The 12,698-nt window shown below is 35.3% G+C and overlaps 1 protein-coding gene across 4 annotated transcripts in view; it reads left to right on the forward strand.

Moving 5' to 3' along the window:
- The window catches only part of STAT4 (signal transducer and activator of transcription 4), a 124,597-nt gene that overhangs the window by 83,198 nt on the left and 28,701 nt on the right, over nucleotides 1-12,698 (forward strand). For all 4 annotated transcript variants that reach the window (XM_033230814.1, XM_033230812.1, XM_033230813.1 and 1 more), the window contains 6 exons: nucleotides 1,480-1,558; nucleotides 4,753-4,838; nucleotides 6,305-6,456; nucleotides 8,339-8,497; nucleotides 9,445-9,537; nucleotides 12,474-12,533. In XM_033230814.1, the coding sequence (XP_033086705.1) occupies nucleotides 1,480-1,558; nucleotides 4,753-4,838; nucleotides 6,305-6,456; nucleotides 8,339-8,497; nucleotides 9,445-9,537; nucleotides 12,474-12,533 (629 nt within the window). The remainder of the gene's footprint in view (nucleotides 1-1,479; nucleotides 1,559-4,752; nucleotides 4,839-6,304; nucleotides 6,457-8,338; nucleotides 8,498-9,444; nucleotides 9,538-12,473; nucleotides 12,534-12,698) is intronic.

A 12,698-nucleotide genomic window follows, 5' to 3' on the forward strand; every position in this document is an offset into this window, starting at 1 on the left:
AGATTTGAATTCTAGCTTGAGTATGTATTATTGTATGACTTTGGACCTCAGTTTCCTCACATGAAAAATGGAAATAGTTTACTTTGCAGGTTGCTGAAAGGATAATCTATGTAAGGTATAGGCACAGCACAGGTTGCTCAAAACTGGTAGCTGTTATTACTATGGGTGGGTAGATAGTATATCATGTAGTCAATAGCTACTACTTTGTTTCTTTTCTAAGGTTTATAAATATGGAGAATGTCATTAAGAGAATGAGATAACAGGGATTAAAAGAGTAATAATAGCTACTGCTTATGAAGCATATATTTGGTACCAGGCACTGTTTTAAGCAGTCGAACTAATGTAATCCTTATAACAACTCCTTGAGGTAGATACTGTTATCCTTCTTCCTCCCACCCCCACATCCCTTTCTACAGGCTAAGAAGCTAAAATGCAAAGACATTTGCCCAAGTCCATGCAACTAAAAAGTCACAGAGTTGGGTCATTCAGACTCTCTTCCTCCAAATTCTATACTTTTTGTAACCAATAATTTAAAATTTGGATTAAATTTAATTCTGATTAAAATTTAAAATTTGTGATGAATGCATTGTTGTGGTAGATATATGTTTCCTTAGAGAAGACTTCTTGGAATAGGCAGGCAGTAGAAAGTTTGACTTTTCTAAGAAGAAAAGGAAGTACAGTAGTCTGAATCTAGGAAGCGCAGTGGGTCTATCTTTGGTTAAGGGTGGGGTCAGGGTTAGACTGCTGGACTTCCCACAAACTTCTCACTGAGACCTAAGTGACCTTGGACAAGTGAGTTACTTCACATCTCGTGGCCTCTGCTTCTTCCTCTATAAAAGTGAGGATAACCTACTTCATGGGTGTTGTGAGGACTAAAGGAGATAATACGTAAAAAGCCTTTAGCCCAGATCTTGACATTTACTATTATATCTGAGCAGGAAAACATCACCAGGTTTGGGGAAAAGTAAAGTAAAAATCTCAAAGACAGAATAACAGGAGACACAGTAGAAGCATAGGCATATTTCAGGAAATATAAAGAAAAATATTTAAGCTGAATTGTCATAAACTACAGCATATTTAAATGAAGATTTCAGCAAAAAGTGATCATTGATACGTTAGTACAGAGTTACATGAAATACCCACGAGTTCTAAAAGGGCAAAAATATTCATATTCTCCAATTAAAAAAAGATTACATGCATAGCATCATTTGGAAGTAATTAAGAAATGAGCAAGTAGATGCTGAAAGACTTCCAGGCAAATAGAAAGAGCGAATAGCTGGAAGGGCAGGTTCAATCTGGTTCCTCCAGCATTATGCAGCTTTCATATGAATTAGCTCTTTAGAAGCGTGGGTTCATTATGGTCTTTGGTTGCTGTTGGATACTGGAAGCACCAAGCAGTTTTTTAAAATACTTATGATGTTGTTTGATTGACGTGCTTAATTGTAACAGCAGAGTGAGTATGTTTTCTTTTGTGAAAAGATGACAGAACAAGATACTAAATACTTAGAAGACCTGCAAGACGAATTTGACTACAGGTATAAAACAATTCAGACAATGGGTAAGTTTTTGTTTTTTCTGTAATTATGCCTAGAGACAAAAAGGCATCTTGAGTAGAGTTTTTTCACTGACAGAGTTGAAAAATTTGATCTACTTCCTTAGGTGAGCCTAGGGAAATACAGAGAGTATTTTCTTGTTTTGCTTCTTCCTTCTCTCTGCATATAAATATGTGTGTGCGTGAGTGTTTAAGTGTGTGTGTGTGTGTATCCATGCATATCCAACTAATTCCAAGTAAATTACCAATCAATGCAACATAAATTTCACACTGCATGAGGAATTACCCCTACTTCAGCATAGGTCTCTGAAAGATAAAAACCTTCTCCTATAGAATTAAAATATAATTATCACAGAAACAAAAGTAATAATAATTGCCTAACATGATCAGAAAATTACAAGTAGTATTTTAATAATATAATTTTCTAAGATTATAAAATAGAAATGTGTTTCACAGAAGAAAGCATAAAATATAGGCAAAAGCATTAAAAAAATCTGATGAAATCTCACTATCCACAGATAAATACTGTCAAAATATATTTCCTTCCAGTGTTTTCTCTGTATGTTCACATACGTACACATCTATGTATTTATTTTCAAAAAATGAAATCATATTGTATATAATTTTGTGTACTGCATTTAACATTTTAAGTATTTTCTCGTGTCAAAAAGTCTCCAAAAACATAATTTTAATAATTGCATAAATGTCAAAATGTAAGGTCACTGCAATTTATTTTACTATTTTTTCTGTGGTTTAACACTGAAATTGTTTACAACTAGGTGTTTTCTTAAAATGAAGGGGAAGAGAATATTTACAAGACCTAAGATTTACAAATAAGAATAGAAAAATAGTTTAAAGTATGTTGCAATAATGGAACAATTGGCAAGATTCTAGGTCTAGTTTAGTTGATGGAATTGTGCTGATGTTAATTTACTTGTTTTGATCATTGTGCTTACTATGTTTATGTAAGAGAATACAAGAAACTAAGTGAAGGATATATGACAACTCTATGCTATTTGTGCAACTTTTTTGTAGCTCTAAAATTATTTCAAAATAATTCAAAAAAATAAATCAGATACAAACTTTCCATTTACAGAATCATCTTTGACTATTAAAATGTTGGCCTAAAAATGTATCTTGAAGGAAATATGAATGATTGTGGTCAAACATAACTTTTCTTACATGAAGATGAGGTGTTTTGGGTTCTTCTCCTGATATGCTTAAGATGCCTTGACTTCCAGGAAATATTATTCAAAATGTTCACAATTATTTGTACATACAACTTTTCCGTTCAGAAGAAATGGCACAAACTTGGGTTTCGTTATCAAAGGGGGAGTTCATGACCCTAAAAGGGTTTAGAACAACTGTAAATATAATCAAGTGATGTTCATTGAAGGCAGCCTTATTCTAAATTTTATATGCAAACTACTAATTTTAAAAATTAGATTATTTTGAACTTAATTTGTTATGATTTGAGTCACTTTTTCAGTGCTTCATGTCCATTATGAATTAAAATGATTATTTTTATCACCTAAATCCACAAATATTTATTTTGTTTGTCCCATCCTGTTATAAGTGAAAAGAAAAATACAAGGGAAACAAGTTATTATATCCTTGGTGAAGATGGGAAAGGTTAGCTAAAGAAGTTTTCAGTTGCCAAAATGCTACATAAGCAAGATTTTGCTATGTATGGGGTCTAGGAGTTGGTAAATTTGTGAGTCATTACAACCAGAAATGAGTTCCTAGAGATTAGTGCTGTTTTGTAGAGAAATTTGCCCCAGTGTTGTTCTGGGACCTCTTTTTCACAATTACACAAGTCAAACCAGCATTCCCAGTCCCCATTTTTCATGAACATGAATGGTTGGTATAAACAGTCATTTGCCATTGTAGGAGCAAAAAGGGAACCTTCCCCCTTCACCCTCTGAAGGTTCATTGAATATGCACTAATAAAATGTAGATCAATAGGAGAAAAAGGCATGCAAATTAATTTAACATGCACAGCATGGGAGAATAGCAGGAGAATGGTTACCCAGTAATCCAGTGGGGTACAGATGTTGATATGCCCTTCTTCATAAGGGAAAGGGAGGTTGGAAATATAGAAGCAAATGATTTTTAAAGTTAATGAATGGACCCAATGCTCAGACAGTGGTTAGGAAATAATACTCTTGAAGAATTGACTGGAACCTGAGAACAAACAATGGTTTGGGAAAAAGTTTGGGCTCTAGGTGTGGTGTTTAATTTTCAGACTTTTCCTCTGTTTTATGAGTTTTAAGTTTCTGTGATTAATGAAATTTCAGGGAAGGGATCCAAGGCAATTGTGTTCCTCTTAGGGGTCCATTTTCTAGGTAGATCAGGGAGCTTCCGAGCACTTCATGTGTGCTGTGGAGAGACAGAGGATTGAGAGAGACCTTGAGGCTGCTGCTTTAGTTCCATTATTTTGGGGTGTCATTTTCTGAGCCCCATCACTATGTCAATAAAGTTTAATGTTCAAATTAAATAATATAATGTTTATTTATTGTATGTATCCCCATGTAAAAAAGGATAAATCTTTTTTTTCAGTCAGATATTTTTCTAAGTTACAACTCTGGCCCACTGCTAGTTTTACGATGAGGCTAGCGCATTTTGGGGAAAAAAAGAAAAAAAGTGGGGGAAAGTAAAGAACTTAGTCTTTTATTAGTTCATGAGACTAGGTAGATAAGACTGTAACTCTATCAGGCAGTTTCTCATAAAACCTGCATATGAACCAGAGCAGGGAGGGGTAGGTGAAGGCAACAGAGAGTCAAATATGATTTAATCAGGGGCACAAAGGGTGATCCCCGCCTTCCTTACTTTTACCAAATAACCAAGTATATAATTAATGTGGAGGTATCCAGTAAGGAATCCATTACAGCAACTTTATCTCCTCTGTCCACCACCAAAACAAAACAAAACAAAACAAGACACCAAGTGCAGAATGGTCTTTCCTGAAGGTCTGTAAAATAAAGAGGTCCTTTTTTTCATGCTTGGATGTAATTCTTCCTGGCAAAATGAGCAGACAGAGACTTCCAAGCTCACCTCTAGTGAACCCAATTAGTCTCTTACCACATAAGTTCTCTGGGCCAGGGCTGTTTTAGGGTGGTGGATTGAGGCTGACTTGACTTTCAGGAATAGAGAGCTTTGACTTGGCGAGGACTCTTAATCTGATCTCTTTACCTTTGCAGATCAGAGTGACAAGAATAGCGCCATGATGAATCAGGAAGTTTTGACACTGCAGGAAATGCTTAACAGCCTCGATTTCAAGAGAAAGGTTAGTGAAGAATTTTAATTTGGGCTTTTGACTATTTTTCTCCTTTTTTCTAAACTTAGGCTAACTGAAAAGAATCAAGCTGTCAGATTTTATCATTTCCATTTACTGAATGAAAAAATGGCAAGGTTTCTAGGAACAGTCCCATGCTCTTTGCCATGCTTCTCTTCATGAGTTTACAACGCTGGACCTCTTTAGAGACTATTTATCTTGCTTATGTGATACATTTACTATAGCGAACATTAATTTCAGGGTGGAACTTTTACATGATTTTTATTTGTCATTATTTCAGACATGGCTGTTTTAGTTTATGTACTTAATTTGCTGAGATGGGTTCCACCGCACATATATAATTAAAATAGCATTTGATGACTGCTAAAATCTTATTGGAAAAATAAATGTTCTAGTTTCTACTCTGAGAAATGATGTAGTATTAAGCAATTTCCTAGATTTCAAAATAGTTCATTGACAACTGAACATATTCCATCTAACTTCTTCCAAGGAGAGCAAGAACTTTTTTTCTGGTTTAATTAAATATTTTTAAGGAGGGGAAACATCTCTATTTCACTTTTCTACCTATCTTGAAAAATAAATGCAATTGAAATTTAACCAGTCACTAATAAATCAGTAGTTCATTTCTAAAAGTTCGGCTCAATTTTTTGTGCAGGAATTTGTGTGAGCACAAACAAGTACATTTATTTTTACCCTAAATTAGTTATAAACTTAGTTATATATCAGATTTTAAGTATGCAAGTAGTTAATTCAAGAAAAAGTTAATGTTTTTATGCATAATAAATCTATGCTATGTATTTTTATGCATGACATTTTATTCTACTTTAGGAATAACATTTTAAAAAGAGAAGGAACATTGACGATAATTCAGTTCATTCAATTGGTTGTATAAATGAGAATATACCAAGTTTCAGCAAAATTAAAAACTTTGCTCACATTCATACAACTTACAATAATGCCAGAATAGAAATTCATATCTTCTACCCCCTAGACCTTTGAAAGTTATAATTCTCCATTATGCCTTCCAAAACCCAGAAAAAGTCCTAATAACAATTAACATAGAAAGGCTCAAATTTTAGTCAGCTCATTTTAATATAAATGGATAACCATCTTTATTTAAAAATAAATATATAAATATCCTTTTAATAAGCAACTATACAGTTTTGTGACTACAAGATTCAATATCATTGCTACAGGAGTTACAAATTCAATATATTTATACTGAAACACATGAAGAGAATGTTAAACTGTGGCCATTCTTCTTTTCTCATGACATCTTTTATTGTCAATAATTTAATTGTTTGAAAAGGCCTGTCAAATAGAAGCTAGTATTTAGTAAAATATTTGGTCAAAATTTTAACCAAGCCCTTGTCTACCAGGTCAAATAGTTTTGTAAATTGAATTCTAAGTGACTTATTTCTTATGAAACTCTCTTCAGTAGTCCCCTTTGTTTTTAGGAGGCTCTCAGTAAAATGACCCAAATCATCTATGAGACGGACCTGTTAATGAACAACATGCTCATAGAAGAGCTGCAAGACTGGAAGCGGCGGCAGCAAATCGCCTGCATCGGAGGTCCACTCCACAATGGGCTCGACCAGCTTCAGAACTGGTAAAACGAATTGACTGCAGTTTCTAGTGAAAACCACAGGAAATACAAAACTTCAGTGTCACTCAGCCAGAGAATGCAGGTTTAGACTGCAACATCAGTTCATTCAGCTTACTGATGGCTTATTAGCACCTGAGAAATCTACAGTTGAAAACAAGTAGTATAAGTGTTCTTAGTTTTCATTCTCGTGGGGAAATCGAAGAAAGCATCTATCGAATGCTGAATTTTCACATGCAAGATATCAATCTTAAAAGACTCAAATAAATTTGGAAACTGGCAATATACTTTCTTTAAGGACAGAATAAAGAAGTACTAGTTTCAAAATCTTGAAAATAGATATCTCAACTTTTAAATGTTAGTTTTGTGTTTTCAACATAGTGATTTCTTTCGTCAAAGATGTTGGTCAAGGATAGAAAATTTCAGTTAGGGAGAATAAGTTCAAGAGATCCATTGTACATCATGGTGACTGTAGTTAATAACAATTTATTGTATACTTGAAAATTACTAAGAAAGTAGATTTTAAGAGCTCTTACCACAGAAAAGTAAGTATGTGAGGTAATAATGCATGTTATTCAGCTTGATGTAACTATTCAACAATGTTTACATACATCAAATATATACAATACCACAAATATATACAATTTTTATGTGTCAGTTTTTAAAAGTCACAAATGGTTAATACAACCCGGCATTCTGGATCTATGTACGCACACATGCAATGAAATGTAGATAACTACCCTTTGCACTAGAAGATTAAAATGTTCATAGGGTTTTCCATGTCATAAATGCAAAATAAAACTATTTGACTGAAGGAACAATTGGAAAATATGAAAAAGAAAGAAACTGTTCAGTTAAAATCTAAAATTGGTTCCTAAGAGAACAAGTCAATACAATGGAATATGTAGTAACTGGGGACCCCCTCACTAAAAGCTCTGCCCTGCCAGGCCTACTTGTCAAGAAATGTAAGGAGTTTGACTCATTTTAAAACATTGATTTTCCTTAGGAAGACACTTTGATTCTCCAAGTCACTGTACTCTGTTGTGAAAACAACAATAAAGGGAGCAATAAAGATCTTAACCGATAATGGAGCTCATACCAAAAATCAGCAGGGATTCAACCACTCTTGCCATAGTCTTATATGTGGAATACTTTAAGTAGAAAGAGTTGCTGTATGGCGAGGTGGACTTTCCAAGTCTGATAAGATGTTCTGTCTCCTGTAGTTGGAAGTCCCTTCCGTGTCTATTTCAATCTTACTCTTTCCTAGGCTTCTGGCCCACACCGCCACCTCCATTTCTGAGGTGAGATCACTGCATAATGAATAAAATTCCAAGCAGTTATCAGGGGCAAGCATTTCTAAATATACCTTACTCTAAAGAGAGTCATTGATCACTTTTGGCTAATACTTAGGACTTGTAAAAATATATATTGTGGGGGAAGATCGGTTTCATATGATTTTCTTTCAGTATGCTTACATAAGAAAACATTAACCATAGCGTGTTTTTTATGGCTTTAAATTTGCTCTTTTTTTGCCCTTTAGTGATTGCCACATTTTTAACATATATATGCTTAATAAGCTTAAACAAAGAACAATTAAAAGGGATTTGGTTCCAGATGTTGATAAAACTTCATAAATGATGACATATATAATTGAAGGTTTAAATGAGAAAACATTGAAAATATTTAACATATGCATATTCAAGAAAAAAATGGGTTAGGAAAATAAAAATAAAGAAGTGTCACTAACCTAAATAAAATTAAGTGATTCATTTAATTAATTTAATAATTACTTAATAATTTAACATTTATTAGCTATGACCCATTGTTACAATCCTTTTTTATTATTAAGTGGAAAAACTATCTTTGATTTTCATTTGCTGTTCAATAGCTTTACACTATTGGCAGAAAGTCTTTTCCAACTCAGAAGGCAATTGGAGAAACTAGAAGAGCAATCTACCAAAATGACATATGAAGGTGATCCCATTCCAGTGCAAAGAACTCACATGCTAGAGAGAGTCACCTTCTTGATCTACAACCTTTTCAAGAAGTAAGTGAAGTGCTATCAATGGCATCTTCCATTCTGTGAAGTAAGAACACCCTGCCTAAGGTTTTGGTGTTTAGGTGGAAGAGTGGCAGGGAAGTATTCAACAACAAGCCTCAGGGAGAAGTGAATAGAACCCCAGAAAGTTTCAGAAACCACATTTCTACTCTTCACTATTTATTCATCAACACTTCTCTCACCAGCTGGCTCAGTTTTCCACAAGCTAAGTCATGTCACTCACCTACAGCTCAGTTTTCACATTTTAGAAAAGGTTTCAAGGGTTTTTTCTTATGTGCATATCCATGAAACAAAGGATGGAGAACATTTTCATGTTTATAAGCTAATCTAAACAAAAAAATACTAACATGTACCGGAAATCCTAATATTTAGTCCAAAAAAAAGTCATGAAATTTATTTTTGGCCAGGCATGGTGGCTCACTCTGTAATCCCAGCACCTTGGGAGGCTGAGGCAAGGGGTTGCTTGAGCTCAGGAGTTGTAGACCAGCCTGGACAATATAAAAAGACACCTGTCTCTACAAAAAATAAAAAAACTTATCCAGGCATGGTGACACATGCCTATAGTCCTAGATACTCAAGAGGCCAAGGCAGGAGTATCACTTGCGCCCAGGAAGTTGAGGCTGCAGTGAGCTATGATCGTGCCACCACACTTTAGCCCAGGCAACAGAGGGAGACCCTTCTCAAAAGAAAAAAAATTACTAAATGGACTGGGGCTTTTATTCATGGCTCAATTATAACAATTAAGATTCATTTACTGCTGTTAAATGATTTATAAAAAGTATTTGTAAAGATCTGAGTTTAACTGGGGGTTTGAGTATCTTCTGAGTGTAGAAAATTTGGACTTTATGAGTGGATAGCATCCTGTTCCTCTGTGGTTTTCAGTCTCAATATTCTCAATGTTTTCAAATGACATGCTTTATTTCCTTTTCATCTAGCTCATTTGTGGTTGAGCGACAGCCATGTATGCCAACCCACCCTCAGAGGCCGTTGGTACTTAAAACCCTGATTCAGTTCACTGTAAAACTAAGGTAGGCAAAACATCTATGATTTCGTGTGTTTGTGGAGCTATAGTCTCTGGATAATCAAGACCAATTTCTCTAATTGTGGCTTGCATTCAGCTGTTCTTTATTGAACCATCTGCTGTGTGCCCAGCTCTGAGCTTTGGGAAATACCCACAGAAATGTGAAGATGAGAGCCCTGCTTGTCAAGAGCATGACAGTGCAGATGAGGACGTAAAAGTATGGAATCATAAAATCAGGCACAATTAAATTAATTGCTGAAAAGGTTGACTTGAGAAAAGACTGCAGAGATTGGGAGAGGGGAGGAGGATTGTAGGAGAGTGGGAATACAGAAATAATGGCTTCCTAGGTCTGTCTGGTAATCGTGGGGAGCAGGGAAAGACAGAATTGAGAGCACAGATTGGGGACAGATTCTGGAAGGCTTTGAATATCCTATCCAGGAAACACAGGACGCATTCATCTCCTGAGATTACCCAGTAACTGGCTTATTGGATTTTCCACAAAAACTTCCAATACCACAGTTTTCCATATATCCCTACTGTGTACCTGATTTAAAGACATAACTTTTGTGTTACTGTTGCTTTCTCTGAATTTGATCCTTTCTATTAGCATGAGCAATCAAAACTTACAGTTTTCCCTAATGATGCTGAGAACAATGAGTTTGACTTCTTACTTTCAAAGATTCTCATCATGCCTGAAACTCCAAGAACTAAAGCTTTAAATGCCTAATCACTAGGTCACCTCTGAAAAGCTGAAACCACAGACTAACGGGGTCAAGAGGTGGTGATGCCATGGTACAGAGCAGTTTAGGATTCTATGATAGGGTTGCTGATCACATATCACTATTAGAATTCCATTTTTAAAGAGAAGGCATTTGTCTTCAGTTTGCATTTTTAAGACACCATTAACATTCTGAATCAGTTTCTTTGTGTGAATTTTGCACCAAGATTTAAGAACTGAAAACAAAAGGCTGAGGCTAGGTTCCTTTTAAAATTGCACTGTTGGCCAGGTATGGTGGCTCATGCCTATGATCCCAGCACTTGGGGAGACTGAGGAAGGCAGATCACCTGAGGTCAGGAGTTCAAGACCAGCCTGGCCAACATGGCAATACCCCATCTCTATAAAAATAGAAAAATTAGCTGAGCATGTTGGTGCATACCAGTAATCCCAGCTACTTGGGAGGCTGAAGCACAAGAATCGCTTGAACCCAGGAGGCAGAGGTTGCAGTGAGCCAAGATTGTACCACTGCACTCCAGCCTGGGCAACAACAGCGAGACTCCATCTCAAAAAATAAAATAGAATAATAAAGTAAAATTTAAAAATAGGCATTCTTATCAAAAGTTGTTCCTTCCTCATTCCCACATCTCTATATAACTCGGAGGAGAGTGAACTAGGATGGAGAAGTGGTGGACATTCTACTTTTCCTTGAGACACTCCTATAGATGATATAGTAAGTCTAAGATGCTCTCTGGGACAAAAGGGGAGATGAGTAGGGATTGCCTAGCAAAAAATTCTCTGAATCAGCACTACTTGCATGTTGTGTGAACTGATTGCCAGAGGCATAGAACATTAGCCACTGGTGGTAGGCTCTGTCTTCCTCTTGTACCTGTTAAGTCCCCCTCCTCCTCCTCTGCACCCTATTCCCCACCGTCTTGATAGGTGATCCTTTACTCAAGGTTTTCCTAAAACCCCTCTTTGCCATACCGTTGCATCCTCCTGTTTCAAAGGGAAAAATGACCTTGAAGGGGAAGAATGACTCCATGGGACTTGTCAGCATCTTGCAGTAAATCAGATCCTTCCTGAAGTAGTATAAAAAGGAAGGTGGAGAGGAAAAACATCTGGCTTTATTTTATGTGACTATGCCCCCTTCTCACCATTCACTACCAATCACTGCATACTCAACATACTCCAAACCCTAAACCAATCTTGTGCCTTGTACAGGACTTTTAAAGAGCCTTTGCAACATTCTACCCACCCTTTTGTTTGGGCTGCCCATGAGCTATGATTTCATTTCTCTAATGCCAGTGAGTTGCTTGTCACCATATTCTCTATATTCCATTTGTGTGCCTGGACTCCCTCCTTTTACATAGAGCCACGTCCACTTTTCTCCCTTCTGCAGTCTTTGCTACATCAGTTCTCTGGTACCTAAGGGTATACTGGGTAAATATTAGGAGCTCAATGCATGCTGAGTGAATGAGCAAAGTTTAGGATGAGGGCATGAGTAAATGAATGAATGTGTGAGGGATCGAATGACTATCTCTGAAACTGCACTGAACCCACAGGTAGGTTACATCACAGGACAGAAATCTGAGGAGCTAGAGAAAGCAAAAGAATAAAGGATGGGCTGACACCAGAAGGAATTAAAGGAATTTTTACACTGAACTTCAATTACTTGTTCATTTGAAGTTTGGGTTTTTTATGAACATTTTTGCTGTTACTTAAATATAGTGTTTTGAAAGATTTCAAATGTATTCGAGTTGGGATTTTCCATATTTTACTAGAGTTCTGTCTTAGTATGTTCACCATAAAACACTTATCATTAAAGCTTACAAAGTTTTTTTTTTTTTTTTGGTAATATGAGGATAAAATGAAGCCATACAACAAGGTTTTTATATCTATACATTTAACCCACATTTAGGCTTTAACCAAAATATATAGCTTTTTTTTCTGACCTCGCCAATGTATTATCTAGCAAACATCAACTGAAGCAATATGGAAACAGTTCCAAGTGTTTGTCAATAATGCTATTAAGTGACTGATGTCAACATTAGTAACATGGCAAACTAAAAAGGCATTGTACATTTTTAAAACACAAACTGTAGATTATGTAAGGTTTATTTAGATGCATATTTCATAAGTATATTTGAATGTTTAAATATAAAAAAGGGTTTTTAAACACTTTTGATTTTTATCTTTTTTTTTTTTTTATTGATATCTCTTTCCAGGCTATTAATAAAATTGCCAGAACTAAACTGTCAGGTAAAGGTTAAAGCATCAATTGACAAGTAAGTTTTCTAATTTCATTTTGAATTGTAATTCAAAATGTAAGACTTTTAAAAATGAATGGCCCTTATTTTATAGAATAATTTTGAACTTTTAAATTTACTTCTCTAACATTATATAATGAATGTACTTCAAATATTTGACTTTGAAGTTCAAACATTTAACAA

This window comes from Trachypithecus francoisi, unplaced genomic scaffold (assembly GCF_009764315.1).
Source record: "Trachypithecus francoisi isolate TF-2019V2 unplaced genomic scaffold, Tfra_2.0 Lachesis_group13, whole genome shotgun sequence".
Lineage (NCBI taxonomy): Eukaryota > Metazoa > Chordata > Mammalia > Primates > Cercopithecidae > Trachypithecus > Trachypithecus francoisi.